The sequence below is a fragment of the Anguilla rostrata genome, chromosome 2 (assembly GCF_018555375.3).
Source record: "Anguilla rostrata isolate EN2019 chromosome 2, ASM1855537v3, whole genome shotgun sequence".
Lineage (NCBI taxonomy): Eukaryota > Metazoa > Chordata > Actinopteri > Anguilliformes > Anguillidae > Anguilla > Anguilla rostrata.
The window spans coordinates 5,273,419-5,289,144 of NC_057934.1; the positions used below are offsets into that span (position 1 = coordinate 5,273,419).

At 54.8% G+C, this 15,726-nt stretch overlaps 1 protein-coding gene across 2 annotated transcripts in view; it reads left to right on the forward strand.

The window, feature by feature from the left end:
• The window catches only part of meis1a (Meis homeobox 1 a), a 78,234-nt gene that overhangs the window by 36,170 nt on the left and 26,338 nt on the right, over positions 1 to 15,726 (forward strand). For both annotated transcript variants that reach the window (XM_064316590.1, XM_064316591.1), the window contains exon 8: positions 1,363 to 1,508. In XM_064316590.1, the coding sequence (XP_064172660.1) occupies positions 1,363 to 1,508 (146 nt within the window). The remainder of the gene's footprint in view (positions 1 to 1,362; positions 1,509 to 15,726) is intronic.

The following is a 15,726-nucleotide window of genomic DNA, read 5'->3' on the forward strand; positions in this document are numbered from 1 at the left end:
TCTCCCTCTCTCTCTCTCTCTCTCCCCCTCTCTCGTGCGGCCGGTGGTCTGAGTGTTTTATGCGCCGTGTCGGAGGGCCGCCCCTTCCCTAATGGCGTTTATAATTCAGGTGCCCAGAAGGCGTGCTTTCAGGAGGGCTCCGGCCCTCCCTAATGGGGTGGCGGGGGGCCTGTGTTTTAAGACCTCGGTTGATGCGCGCGAGGCCCGGGCGCAGAGAGCCGTCTCCGTCGGATCGCCGCGGATACTTTGGTTAATCGTCGACGAGTCTGGCCCCGCAGGGGTGAGCGGCGTCACCCATGACGAAGGGCTAAAACGACTTCTTATCCGCCTGGGCTATTGAGTCACGTGCTCATTATTATTTTCTCTTTCTTTCAGAACGCTTTGCTTGTGATGGGTAAATAACTTTATGGCTATCCTCGCCGCCGCTTTGGTCTCTGTGTTACGGAAAACGCCTCTCTCGCCTGCACATACATAAAATTTAAAAAAACATTCGGACTGCCCCCTGTTGAAATCTCCAGCATTCTTTTGGGGTTCGTCTCGCTCGCTTCTTCCTCGAATTTTATTATTATCCCGCGTGGCGGATAGCTTAATTTCCGCAATAACAACAATAATAAAAAGCTATGTCTCTGCGCGGGACGCGGTGGGACGCGGGGGGGGACGCGGGGGGGACGCGGGGGGGGGGGGTTTCTCCAGCTTTACGGAACTGTTGATGCTAATTGGGGTTATAAATAACAGCTGCGGAGTCGCGCCGCGTTCGTAGGAACGGGGGCCCAGAACGCCGTTCAGCGCCGCGTCGGAAACGCGCCGCTAAGCTCCCTCCCCTCTTCCTTCCCGGGCCCGCCGTCGCGGAGGAAGGCGCTTAACGGAGCCTTATCGTGTGCCGACAGGTTGCCGCGGGCGACAACGCCGCGTTGTTATTAAAACGCTCCGATTCGCTGCCGCGCTTTTGGCTTTCTCCTCCTTCTTAAATTCTCTGGAGTAGAATAGCGCCCCGTCTACTGTACATATAATATGTGTGCGGGTGTGTGAGTGTGTGTGTGTGTGTGTGTGTGAGTATCTGGGACAATAATGTCTTTGAGAGTTGTGTAAAAAAGTCTTTTGTGCGGTTCTGTGTGGGTTGGGAGGCTGCGTGTTGATCACATGCAGCAGTGAGGAGGTTAAGCTCTGCTGCTTTTTGCGAGTGTAAAGACTGTAAACGAGTCTGGAAGGGAGACTTTTTTTGGGGGTTTCTTTATTTTTGTTGTTGTTGTTGTTTTGTGTCTGAGTGTCATTGTTTGCCTTCACCCCTCGTCCAGCCGGAGTGGGCCTCCTTTAGGGCGTCACTGAATACCCCCTCTCCCCCTCTTTTTTTTTTTTCGGCAGGTGACGGTTTGGACAACAGCGTGGCCTCGCCCAGCACGGGGGACGACGACGACCCCGACAAGGAGAAGAAGCGCAACAAGAAGCGCGGCATCTTCCCCAAAGTGGCCACCAACATCATGCGGGCGTGGCTCTTCCAGCACCTGACCGTGAGTAAAAAAAAAACCGCGTCTTTCCTCGCCCTGTCCGTCCATCGTCCAGTCCTGTCGCTCCCGGACCGCTCGCTCCCTGGGCCCCGCCCCTGCCCCCTGGCATTCTCGGGGGCCCCTATGCCACCATCCCGCGCCGTGTGTATCTCCCAAAACACTTCACTGTGAAAGTATCACATGGGCCTAATCTCTCAGCTGTCTCACCAAAACGCTGTCGGAGTCGTCGTCTTGGTGTCGGAGGGGAAACCCAGGATTTATTTGAAGCCAATCAAATCTGCCCAGGGGGGGGTAGATGGTACGGAGATGAACGTTATCAAGCCGAGCGCAGTTTATGTTTTCCCCGAGCCGAGACTCTCTCGTTCGTCTGACTCTTCGCCATCTGCGCCGGCGAAGCTCGAGCTGTTAGCCGCGATCGCGCGTCTGAAAGTTAACGATCGCGTGTTGAGTGCAGATAAGAGCGATACAGCGCACTCAAGGGGGAAGTGCATGAAGCGTGGGGGGGGGGGGGTGGTTTGGGATGGGGGGGGGGCGACCGCACCGCTGAATTCTTATCGCCTCATCGCTGCCAACGCGGCAGCCACATCAAACGGGCGCTGCCGGCTGCCGGCTGCCGGGCTTTCTGTGACGGAATGCTGCCGCCGCGCTCCAGGAACGCCGGAAGTTGCCGTGGGTGACGGGCAACGGGCGCCCGCCGTGCCCGCGCCACCTGTCTGATGTGGGCGCACGCCTCCTTGGCAGCGGTCTGTCGCAAATTCTCCTCCTTCTTCTTCTTCTTCTTCTTCTTCTGTTTTGTCGTTTGCAGCGATGGCAGCCGAAGTTGGGATCGATGCGTTGGCCTGTCGAGCGGGTTATCAGACGTAAATAAATCCTGGTAGTTCCCGGTGTTTTTTTTTTTGTGGGTTTCCCAACGGTGTCACGGTGAGGGGGACTGCTGAACGTATGCCGCCCCCCCCGTCCCCCACCCCCTCTCAGAGCTGGAGCACTCCGGGTGGGCGTCGAGCGATAAGGCTGTTGATACTTCGCGAAACGAGAGGTGAGAATGTCAATACGGGGCTGTGTACGGCTCAAACAGGCCTGACATTTTCTCTTAGTCGCTCGTTTTCTGTTATCTAAAGCTTGCGAAACCGTGGGAGGGGTGGCGGCCCTGGTAGACGCATCAGGGGCGGGGGTTTACGTTCTGCGAAACCCTGCAGCTGGGGTTTGTAGACCCCGATGGCTTGTGTACGCGCTGCATCAGGAAGCTCGCCGCGGACAGCCGAGATCTGATTTTATCTGCGAGGATTCTCGGCGCGTCGAGCGGACGAAGACCTTTCTTTCTGTCTCGGGGGGGGAAGGGAAAGGTGCTTTCAGACGGAGACCGGCAGATCTGATGCTCTCGCTTGTCTTTGTAGCGCGAGAGCACGGAGAGAGGAAATTTTGCTTCCTGTCACTTCGGCCAAAAGGAAACCTATCATTATCATTATTATTATTATTTTTTATTTTTACCCACGTTGCCAAGTGTTGGAGAAAGCCCTTTTACCTGACTCAGGCATGCAAACGGAACGCCCTCCCACCTCTGTCTCGGAGACGACCTCAGCAGAGAGTTGTCTGAAATGGAGCCATCTGTTTATTTATTTATTTATTTATTTTGTGGATGTACATATGCTGGGTGCTGGAGGGGTGGCGGGGGGGGGGGGGTTTGGTAGGGTGATGGGGGGGTTGCCTCTGATGTGAGTGAGGCTGTTTCTCCTCCCTCTGCCCGGGCCTGATGACAGATTCATGAGGATGGGCATTAATTATAAAGCAGTACATTCACGGTCGTTGATTAGCATGTAGTGTAGAGAGGAGGAGGGGAAATGGGATGCCTGGTTTAACCCCCCCGCCCAGCCCCCACCCCCCAATGATGTGGGAACTCTGTCAGGGAACGCCGTGAGCTCTGGCTGTTGCCGTGGCGGGGGGGCGGCGGATGGGGGGGGCGGGTCTGCGGCTAGTGGGGATCCCCCCCCCCACCCCTGTCTGCGCAGATCTCTGGGTGAATTGGCAAGCTCTTGCTGGGGGCCGAGCGCAAGGCGGGGCCACCAGGCTCGTGGGGGCCTGTGGCAGAGAGAGGGAGAACGGCATTCTGGGATGGTGAGGTCCTCCCAAATAGATGTCAGTGGAGAGATGTGCGCTCTAATGCTCACTCCCACCCCTCCCCCATCACTCCACGGATCCGTACTGATTGTGGATTCACTGGGTGTGGGTTCGGCCTTATGGCTTTCACCCATCCATGCTCCACAGGTCAGAAGGAAGGAATGAGAGTTTTGAGGTGCGGCATGCGGTCTGTCCAACTCTACCTCCCCTCTGATAGCAAACCTCTTCATAGTATTCTTATGGGCCTCCGAGCTGGCCTGGGGTGCTGTGTGAAATAAATGTGAACAGTGCTGTGGAGGTTTTGGACAAGTCTGAACGCCTTGCTCATTTCGTCCTTTTTTCAAGGAGGGAGGGGGAAAAAAATGGCTGCCCCTAGTTTTGGCTGGCAGGTTGTCAGGAAGGCACCGCTGACCACTTCCTGGCCAACGTGACTGTCTCCTTTTTCCTGGTACCACCTGTGGGGAAACCGGCCTGGTGTCCGGCCTGTCACAGATGCATTGTGGGTGGGCGTGTGCGGTGTGGTGAAACTCGTGGTGGTTTCGGTTTCGCGGGGGGGGGGCGGAAAGCTGTTCTTTGTGGCTTTCGGGCCGTGGGGGGAATTGCGTTCCTGACGGACGGTTTCGCAAAAGCAGTAGCGCTAAGGAACAGGGCCTCTTCGGCCTCTGCAGTCAGGCCGGCACTAAGACAAGGTTAGTTTTAGCTTTAGCTAACCGAATAGCTTTGTTTACATCCAGATTTTGGGGCCCCGCCTCTCGTCGGTACGCAAGAACGCGATTCGCCAGAGCGAGCGAGAAGGAGCCGCAGTCACAGCTCATAAAAGCAAAAACCGCAGCATTTCCAGTTTTTTTTATTTTTATTTTTTATTAACGGGGTGTTCCAAGTAAAAAAAGATTCGACTTGAAGGCGCGATCCCCGTTAATGCAATTAGGCCCTAATTTACCGCCCTGAGCAGACAGACGTAACAACGCCAGGGCGGCCATTTCTGCCCCCGGGGAAGCTCGCTTGACAAACCGCCAAACACTGTGGCGTTCTGAGCAGAAACAGGTGTGGAACACGGCGGTGTTCGTCGCCACGGCTACGATAGCACAGCCGCGCCGCACAGGGGAACCCGGGGTCTGTCCGTGGGATGGGGGGGGGGGCGGGGGGCGTTGATGGGGGGTCAAACATCATCTTGGCCACAGCGTCTTAGAAAACCAGGGACCCACTGCCCTCCTTTGGGCTCCTTGATGGACTTTTGATGATTTTGGTGGAATAGGGCGAGGGTGTCCCTGGTGTTTTAATGCCCTGTGGGGTACTTGGGGGGGTGGGGTGGGGGGTTACAGATGTTCAGCATGTGACCGTGCCGAGCACTGCTGCTCAGACAGCCTCAGACTGTGGAGTCTTTTGAACAAGGTGGGGTTGGGGGGGAGGGAGGGGGGGGTCGGGGTTGGTTGGAGTTGGCCAGGCAGTGGGGGCCTTTTCAGATTTCTCTTGAAATAACACGCGGTGTGACTCATGCTGGGGAAATGAATGGCTCTTTTTTAACACACTCACCAAGTATTTTTACTGTTTTTAAATATTTCGCCGTGGAGGAACCCCTCGATGCGTTGGGTTTCTACTGGGTGTGGCTCGTTTTGTAGTGTAATAATGAAAATGAAGTCTATTACTCAATAAAACTGCATGAAAAATGTGGTGGAGTGTGCAATCTGTAAATGTCGGTTGGTGAAATAGAAATAGTTGATTTTCCTTGTAAATTGGATTTGATTTATTTCCTGTAGTTGGTTATGAGCGCGATGTGTGATGTTTCCTGGGTGAAACGTGGAGAGCTGTCACGTGACGCCGAACATTAGCACTTGTCTTCGCAGTCAAACCCCTTCCAGCCCCATCGCTATGGCGATGGCGTGCCAGGATGACATCATCGATGGTGGGCGTCGCCTCCGGGCCTCTTGGAGATGCGCCCGCTGGATCCGTGTCAGCGAGCGCTCGAAATTCCGAACGCCGTCAGTCTGTCCCCGCCCGCCGTGACGCTCGCCTCCGCTGGCGATCGTTAGTCATCCTGCGAAAAAGAGGCGGAGCTCGATGGCGGCTCTGGCATCAGGCTTGTTAAAGCAAGCGGCAGTTGATTAAAAAAAAAAAAATCAATAAATAACCGAATGCATCGATTCCTCTGCTTTCTTTAGGGGGCCGGCGGCTAGTTTGGTGTCACCCGCGCGGTAACCCTGTGTTTTTTAGCTGTGGTACAAAATGTCCGCCCCCCCCCCCCCACAGCCCATTGGAGGCGAGGAGAAAGGGCGCTTTCTTACCCCGACCGGAGGCATGGTAGCAGTTAGGCCGAGCGCTCCTGGAACGACCTCGTCGAAGAAAAAAAAAAAAAAAGAAAAGAAAAGAAAAGGGGAAAAAAAAGTGCCCAGGCCGTTAGGGGTCGAAGGTCAGCCAGGCCTCAGATGCCATTAGTCACTGGTTGTTTATTGCTGGAGCCCTTGGATGTCAGCGCGCTGGTCACCCCTGGCAACCCGGCAGCGCCATGCGGCCACGGCGCAGGCGGGGAGTCTGCTTCTCATGGCTCAGACCCGCATTTATGACTTGGTTTCATGCCCCCCCCCCGTACCCCCCTCCTACCCCCCCACCCCACCCCACCCGCATCTCGTGAGACTCGGAACGGGGGGGAAAAAGTATAAATCAAAAAAAAAGTCCGGCCGCCTCCTCTCCCCGAACTGAAAGGAGCCCAGAGCTTGGCCTCCGCTCCCTGCTTACACATTGTCTTTATGCCCATTCATGTATGACAAGAGAGAGGGAGCGAGAGGGAGCGAGAGAGAGAAAGAAAGAGAGAAAGAGAGAGAAAGCCCATTCATATTAATATTTGTAAATTCAATTTAGCGGCCTGTGGTCTCCGATTATTTCTTAATGTCGTCCGAACGGCCGGCGGGATCTTCGGCGCCACCAAATTAAAAGATAAAGAGAACCGGAGAAGTGTTGGGCAGAGAGGCTCGTCCCGCCCCCCCCCTCGGCCACTCCCCCCCCCCCCCGGCGTCCCGCGTCTGGACTCGCCCCGGCGGCGTCCCGTGTCCTCGTTTGGTTTCGGCTGCACGAGCACCTTTGTTTTGTTTTTGTTTTAGTATTTCGGGTTATGGCGAAGACGCGTCTTTGCCCCCTTCGCCGTCGGACGGGGGTTCGACTCCCTGCCCCTCGCTTCTCCGTCGAGCTCTGGTGAGCGAGGAGGACGGGGTGGGAGGGTTTGGGGGGTTGTTGGGGGGGTTGGAGTTCTGGTTTTGGAGGGGGGGGACATTTGGAAGCAATGAGCGGACCCGATAAAAGGTCGGTGGGCGAGAAAAAAACGAAGCAAAGCAGCTGAGTCAATTTAAGCACACCGGATTCCCAGAGAGCTGAGATGCGTTCAGTCCCCCAGCGTTCCCCCCCCCCCCCCACTCTCCTGCCCTCCCCCCCTTCGTCCTCCCCTCCCACTCCCCCCCCTCCCCCCCTAGGGTCCCACACCTTGTAGTGAAAACATCATCAATTACCCGTCTGACAGGCCCCTGGGACCTGCAGCAGACGCTCTTTGGGGCTCGCCTTTGTGAACCGAAAAAGGAAAAAAAAAAAAGGTTGTGGGGAGGGGGGGGTGGGGGGGTTGGAGGGGTTGGAGGGTTGGGGGGGGGTTGGAGGGGTTGGGGGGTTAGGGGGGGAACCAGCGTGCAGCTGCATTCATCATTGCCAGCTCTTACACACTGACAGGGTAAATGGCAAGTGTTTCTCTATCAGAGGATGAATTAGAGGGAGACAGGGCGGCCCCGGCGGCCGCCAGATTGCTCTCGGGGAGAGGGCGACGGGCACCCCCGTCAGCTCACGAACCGTCGGCCGCGCCCCCCCCACCCCCCGGGTTTGAAAGGCCATCTGGGGGGTGGGGACTACTGGGGGGGGGGAGGTGATTGATGCTTGCAGGATGCGCCTAACCCCCAGCTCTGCTGCACTCCAAACCCACCCCCCAAAAATTGCGAAATGGAATCGGGTATAGGAGCCCATTACTACTGTTCTGTCTCGTCCTGTCAGAAAGGAACTGGTTCTACCCCCCTCTTATTCATGCGTTATTCCCTCGGCCCATTCTCTCTCTCTCTCTCTCTCTCTCTCTCTCTCTCTCTCTCTCGCTCTCTCTCTCATTCGCTCTCTTTCTTCCTGTCTCTCTCTTGCACTCTGTGTTTCTTTTGGTCCTTATCTTTAATGTTCCTGAAGGGCCGGTGACCCTAAATTTGTGCCACCTTTGAACCATTCTACCGCCGATCAAGGTACCGAAAGGGGAGGTGAGTTTCACAGACGTTGTGTCTGGGTCGGACAGGGGGCAGACCACTACCCAGGGCCTGTTTTGGGAAGGGCGTGAGGACTTTACGAAAAAGCCCGGTTCGGTCAACTCTGAGCATACGAGATAAAGTCTCCATTTTGGCTAAGCCTGGGTGCATTTTAAAAAACACGTTTTTGTTCCCTTTCTGAGTGGCTGCGGAGCGCGGACAGTTAGGCTGAGGCCTGTCTCGGGACGTCCCGCGGCGAGGCTGGGCGCGGCTGACCCTCCGGGCCGCTGGCACCGAGCGACATAGCGGCGCTGTGGCGTTTTCATTAGCGGCTGGGCGCGAGGGGTTAGCGGGAGTTAGCGGTGGCGGCAGCGCCGCGGGTTCAGCTGCATGTTACCGGCCCGGGCAGAGGCCGTTTCCAAGGCCCCGGTCGGCGTGGAAACCGTAGCGATTCTGTTTCATTGTTTGGTGGGAGGAGTCGGTCTGCGAATCCCAATCTGAACTCACACCCCCCCTCGCTCCCCCCTCTCCCCTCTCCCATCCACACCCCCTCTCTACCTGTCAGCCCCAGAATGCACTGCTGCATTTCTCTGATGTGTAAATTACCTCTCCCCACCGTGTGATATTTGTCCCTGTTTTTGATATCGCAACGTTATGTCGAAATTTGGCCGTCAAAGGCGCCGTTCGGTTGCCCGAAAAGATGAGAAGAGGAATAAGGTGGCCGTGGGCGGGGTCCTCCTCCCGCTCGAGGAGTCTCGTAGCTTCGCCATGAAAGAAGACACTTGGACTCAAATGTACTCTGCTAGAGTTGATTTAACACTGAATATTTTTACTGTGGGTGGTGACTGAAACAGAAGAAAGCAGTTTTTTATTTTGTTGTGGGGGGGGGGGGGGGACTAACAATGTCTGGCAGGGCTGTGGGAGGCCTGTCAGGGTCAAGGACAGGTGCTGTCATCTCTGGACCCTGGTTTTGGCATGCTGGAGTTGGGAGGAGGGGGGTGGGGGGGTCAGCGGTTCTGTGTACATCAATAACTGGCTGCCATGTTGGGGCAAACACGGCTGAGGAAAAGCACCTTGTTAACAACCGTGCTGTTCCTCTGCACTGCGTCTGCGTCTGCGCAGTGGGGGGAACAGCTATCCCAGCATGCACTTCACCGGCTGCCTCGGCCTGCTTCTTCAGCTTGTGGTCTGCCTCAGTAGTCCCCATACCTCACCGTGTGAGTGGAGTTACCGTCAATGGAAGTACAGGCAGGAGAACAGCACTTCTGCTTACAGCGCTGCTTCCTCCGTCTCCCTCCAATACTGCGGCACTTAAGGTTGTGCTGTGCGTTGATGGAATGACCCCTAGAGTCAGCCGTGATGCGGAACACGTGCTGCTCTTCGTCCCCGCTCTTCAGCCAGACCTTTTAGCGTGCGCTTTCGTACGTCCATCACGGTAAGAGCTTCTGCTAAATGGCCAATACGGTTAATGAGGAAGGGCATTACTGGCCTTCTCATATTCACAGCCTTCCTGCTGATCCTTGCTTGGTTTTGGTACCCGTTTTTGTTTCTTGGCGTTCATTTTCTTTTTGTGTGCTTTTGTGCGGATTGGGAATCGCGTTGCTTATAATTGAACAGTTTTCGGAGTTTTGACTCCAAACTGGGTTGTGCACGTGTGCACGATTATCTATAAAAGTGCATTGCTTACTACTACTACTACTAATAATAATAATAATCATCATAATCATCATCATCATTAGCACAGTAGTGATGCTGATTGAATGTAGTCTGGCAAGTAGTAGTGTTAGCATTTTCTGTAGCGACACTTTAATTAGCAGCATTTGGTGGATCTTTGCCATGGCGGCCTGTAGCTTGCCCCGTTCAATGCATTTTATTTCCAGTGACTGCCGTCCCTTTCCGTAGTGGCCTGCTCAAGCAGCTCGCCCCCAGATAAACTCAGCCCCGTACAGTCACCCAGCTGGCGGCTCGATGCTAATCAATTTGCGCGTTAGCACGTTAGCACGATAGCACAAATAGTTCGTCTTAGCGGGAGTCCACCTTAACGCGCGGCTTAGACCCGGTGTGACGTCGGGCCTCGTTTCGCTTCTGATTTTGGGGAAGAACGGAACGTGCTGGAGGACGGGCTGGAATCGGATCGTATGTTATGTTATTTATTTATTTATTACAGTAAATCTACTGGCCTTTTTGCTCGTCCCAGGTGCTGAAATGAAATGATAATGCACCAGGCGCAGTAGGGTTGCAGGGCTCCCCTCTTAACGCTGCAGGCCTGCTCGATTCGCCACTGACCGCCCTGCCCAGGCGAGAGAGAGAGAGAGAGACAGAGTGAGAGAGAGAGAGAAAGAGGGAGAGAGAGAGAGAGAGAGAGAGCTGTCTGTTGCCACTTTCCTATTGTTTGTTTTCCGAGCGTCTGGCAGAGGAGATACTGGGAGGAATTTTAGCCAGTCATTAACACAGCTGCCATCGATGGGAAATAAATTAAACGATTTTATGCCGTCATCTGTGAGAGCGCAAAGTGTTTAATGGAGCGAGCGAGGCCCGGGCACGCTGAATCCCCCAAACCCTTTTAAAATGCCTTTATCTGCGCCGCCATTGATTTCTCCCGGCTAAGAAGAGTGGGGATCAGCGCCGAGGAGGACACTATTAAACCTCCTCTCCCATTGTGTTTGCCCAAACTGAATCTAAAGTTAGCTTGCGTTCAATAATTAAACATGATTTTTTTTTCTTCCTGATTCTTTTTGAATAATGGACCGGGGCATTTTTTTTTTTTTTTGCTGGTGTAGCAATCTTGGCCTTTTATGTCGATTGCGATGAGGATTGTGCCTCCTAGCTAATAGCTAATAGCACGCTCTTGCATCGTTGCCGTAACGTTGTGAATGGGTTATCGCTCCAGCGCCAGAGTGCAGCTCAAAACACCCCGAAACGCAATCCGCCTGTAGAGCGTGTGTGTGTGCTTTCCAAAGGGGTTTTGCACCCCATTTATGGGTATCGCTGAAAGTGGGGCATCGAAGGGCCCGGGGGCGCGAGCTCTGATTTGTTTAATTTGGGACTGTTGGTTGGGACGTGAGGCTGACGGACTTGCACGGACGCGTTCTGCCTCCAGAACCCGCTCCTCGCCGGGGCAGTGAGCCCATGAGTCGCTGTTCGTCATTAGTGGGCTCTAGCTTTAGCAGTAGCAGCAGCAGCAGTAGCGTTAGCAGTAGCTTTAGTTCTAGTAAGAATGGCAGTGATGGCATTAGTGGTAGTAGGAGTAGCTGTGGTAGCGTTAGCAGTAGCAGTGGTAGCGTTAGTCAGTAAGCAGTGCAGTGCATTAGCAGTAGAGCAGTGGTAGCGTTAGCAGTAGCAGTAGCATTAGTGGTAGTAGGAGTAGCAGTGGTAGCGTTAGCAGTAGCAGTGGTAGCGTTAGCAGAAGCAGTGGTAGCGTTAGCAGTAGCAGTAGCACTGGTGGCATTAGTGGTAGTAGGAGTAGCAGTGGTAGCGTTAGCAGTAGCAGTAGCAGTGGTAGCATTAGAGGGGAAAAGCCAGCAGTGCGGAGGTGCTGCTGCTCACTCGTTTGTTACGACAGATTAAGTCATCGATCTGAAAAACCGGAGCTCTGATGGTGGGGGTGGGGGAGGGGAGCGGGTGCTGCACTTGTGTGTGTGAAAGAGGGAGGGAACGAGAGAGCAGGAGAGAGAAAAAAGTGAGAGAAGACGAGTGAGAGGTAGAGAGAGGGAGAGAGAGGGAGAGGAATGTGAAAAGGAAGAGAGAATGGGAGAGGGAATTAAAGAGTGGAGTGAAAGAGGTAGTGAAAGAGACAGAGGGCTAGAGTGGAAAAAAAGAGTGAGAGACAGTGAGGGTGTGAGGGGAATGTGAAAAGAAGAGAGAGAGAGAGCGAGAGAGGAGGTAAAAGGGAAGGAAAGGGAAATGGTGAGAAAGTGTGACAGAGAATGGAGAGAAAAAGGCTAGAGCGAAAGACGGGACGGTGGCGAAAGACAGCGAGAGGGAGAGAGAGCTGGACGGAGTGGGAAAAGGACAATAGGAAGCAATAAAACGAGAGGCATAGACAGAGAGAGAAAGAGAGAGAGAGAGAGAGAGAGAGAGGGAGGGATGCACATCCTTCTGTTGTTCGTTTTTTTTTTCTTTTCTCCTTTTCTCTCTCATGCCTTGGTCGGCTCGGCGCAGGCATAAGGGAGCGATTGTGAAATACCTGTGCCTAGTTTCGGCTCCTCTCCCATCCTTGACCCCGTTCAGTCTCGCCTCCCCCGCGGGCCCTTCAAATGAGCGTTAATTAAAACGGCGGGGGCAGAAGGGTAATTACGATAATAACATAATAATATCGGGGGGGGCGGGTTATTAGGATTTTTTTTTCTGCGGCCCTAAAATTGCTTCCTCCGAGTATTGCGTTTCAGCGACGTTAAGTAAAAAAGCGTAATTTCCTTGAAAGTGGACTGAACGTCACAGATGCCGTTTTGCTAAGGGTGCAACGGTGTAACCCGAACCCCGAGCGCCTTAACGTTTAATGCATGGTGATTTTTTTTTTCTTTTCTTTTTTTGTGAAATCGCTTTGCGGACGCGCGCCTGCTTGCTTGCAGCGTCCGTGCGGCAGCGGGTCTGTTTGAGGACGAGGTGGTTGCGGGTGCAGGGGTGTGGAGCGTGTAGCTGGACCCAGTGGAGCACGTGAAGTCCACACAAACACGCAGGCTTTGCTTTTGCGATGACCAAGCGGGACGCTGTGTCACGTAGCGCGGTGCTTCGCTGGTTCGTTCTCGGCTGCGGCTGCAGGATGGGAACTCTCTCTACGCCTACCTGGCAGACCGCTCTTCCCTGCAGATATTATGGCCCCCCTCCCAACCCCCCCCTCGCGCCCCCCCCCCCCGGCCTGCGGGGAGCCCACCTCCAGCTGTGACCGGTGCAGCGCGCTGAATTGCTTTTGAATGGTCTCTACTCAAACAGGCAGTAATTACAAGCTTAAGGAGGTTTAGTGGTCCAGTAAACTACATAATCACCCCCGAATTAGCCCGGCCTCATCAGCTGCAGTCCAGCGAGCTCCAGTCACTCTTTCCGTGTAGCTTTTTATTGCGCCGCGAAAACCCAGCGGCAGGTGTGGAGAGGTGAGCCCCCCCCCCCCCCCCCCCAGCTCACCCCCCACCCCCGCCCCCCCGAGGCGGCGTTTCCTCCCCTGGTCCCGTTCCCCTCCAGCGGGCACCACAGACCGGCGTCAACCGGCCCCTAGAGTGACGCCCACCAGGGTGTGGTAGGGAGTCGCCAGTGCCCAGTCAGACCATCTGGTCAACCTAACACCCCACCCCCCTCCACTGATGATGACCGCATCGTCCCACGGTCCAGATGCGCTGGACCGGCGGAGACTCGAAGTGTCCGCAGATCGGCTGAACGCTCTGAGCTCTTGCGAGGTTTCGGACACGGGTCCGTCCCCTAAGCTGCCGTATACTGGAAGCGTAGGACGTGCTGGTAGGAAGAGGCTCCCGTCCAGGGAGGAGAGGCACACCCATTTCGAATCGACCCTCCTGAGAGTTTTTATTATTATTTTTTTTCCTCCAAAGATTGTTCCGGAAATGACAAGACTGGAGACGGCGTGTAGGCGCCCACCTTCCTCGTGTGTTTTTATTTATTTATTTATTTATTTTCTTTTTTCTTCCTTCGCGGCTCGCCCGTCGTCGGTCGGCCCTGCCTTTCCTCAGCAAAACGGGACGGGGCGGGGTGGGGGACGGGGGACGGGGGTTTCCCCAAAAAGGACGTGGGTGCGGCTACGCTACGGCTCATTGCGATACGAAACCCTCCGTTTCGTCAGCGCCGCGACCGGACGGGGTTTTCGCCGAAATCCCATCGGCCGTACGGCACGCCCTCGCGCTCCAGCCGTGATTACAGGCTCGCGTTTTCGGGGGTCCGGACCGACCCGGCACCCCCCGGACCGAGGGGCCCGACCCCAGACCGCCTTTAAGCCAAACAGAAGACGGCTTTTCGGATGAGAAAGACTTAATTAGCGCGTTGGATGCCAGGCGAACGTGCCTTTTCATCTCCAAGATGAAAGAAGCGAAGAAAGAGATTCTCCGGGCTCACCTTTCAGATTTTTCAGGTTCAGATTTTTTTTCCCTCGGTGTAGGAAAGGGGCTTTTCTAAAAAACGGTGAAAGAACTGAATTATTTATGTGGCAAACTTTGTGTGGATTTAGCGTCTTGTGAGCTTCACAAGAAGCCCCTGTGAAGGAGGTGTTTCTGGAGGTTGGCTATCAAATGAGAGGCAGTTGCTGCTTTGAACGGGGCGTTCTAATCAGACCTGCTGGGGTGTAGCTGTTTTTTTGCATTCGAGGCCTGGAACATAGGCACTCCGGTTACAAAAGGTAGTTTTTATTGTTCACTTGATCTGTTTATTTCTGCTTTCTATTTCCTGAAGCTGGCTTTCATGGAATAAATACACACCGAGGAATTTGGAATGGCTGATATCTCAGCAGTGGACACTATAAAGGGTGCTAATGGGGTAGATAACGTTATCTTGTGTGTGTAGGTGCCCCCATTTTTTTAGGCGGCCGCTTGCGTTGCGGGACGCCGCATTTTTATCCGAATGTTTTCCTCCCCTTTGGCGATACCGAGCTCCGCTTGGAGGGCGGGGCTACGTGGGCAAGGCAGGCTGGGAGCTTCGTCCGCGTTAGCCGCGGACGCGAAGGATCAGCAAGGGGACGGCAAACTTCAATTCTAATCGCGTTTATTTAAGAGCCGTACCGAAAAAAAGATCGATTTTTACATGGTGGGGGACGACAGGAAAGGTTGGGGGAGAGATGATGAGCTGGAGGGGGGGAGGTGGGGGGCAGGGGGGTGGGGGCGATACTCAGATGTCAGCCGAAATAGGTCCTGAATGGAGGCCGTGGAAGAGTTCCTCAGGAGTCTCAGGGTCGCCTGTGTGGATTTAGCCGGAGGTGAACGTGCACGCCAACACACGCACGTGCACACGCATGACCGCGCGAGGGACACGCCCTTTTCCCGCGGGTTTCCGAGTCCTCATAAGGAATGGCATTGCGAGCGCTATCTCCCGTTCGGAATTCCTTATCTGGGAGGAGAGGGTCGGGGTGGGGGTGGGGGTGGTTGGTGGGGGGGAGCGGGAGTTGGGGGGGGGGGGAGGGGCGATGGATTAACTAGGAGCCTCGGGATTCCCGCTGTCCCCGTTCGCCTCCCGTCCCCGAGCGCGGGGGGGGGGAGGAAAGCGAACGTTCCGGAATCCCTCGGCGAATCGTGTCAGACCCCCGTCGGCTGACAGTCGCCCTATAAAAACGGGAGCGGGCGGCAGGCGGCCGCCATCGGGCGCACACTGTACGCGTACGCGCTCCCCGATTGTATTTAATTACGTTATCTCCTGGATAATGGAGCGGCTAGGCCCTCTAATCTGCGTGTCCCGCGTAATCCGCACACCCCCCATACCCCCCCCCCCCTCCCCCGTTGATTTCCGCCATGAATGAAAGCGAGTGATGTTTCTTTTTTTCTTTTTTTCGTTTTTTCTGCACGCGCTCATTTTTATTGAGTTAATCTAGTGTGGAAGGCCACTTTAATCAGAACCACTCTGGATATGGAGGAAAAAAGGGGGTCCTTTAAATAGAAAATTATAATAACACTAAACCCTGCAGTGATAATAGAGGGGGGTGGGGAGGGAGGGGTATGAGAAATTGTAATTAAGTAGTTAAGTGGGACACGGACACAAAGATTTAGGCAATTTTTTTTTTTTTTTTTTTAAGGGAAAGTCCCCGGCTGCCTCTGTGGCGGAGGGGCTCGGTCGCAGAGGGGTCCCATATGAAGGTTTTTCGGAAGGGGGTTTGCAGGGGGCGGAGGGATAAAAAGGGACTGTTGATGGGTGGGTGTCCTCGC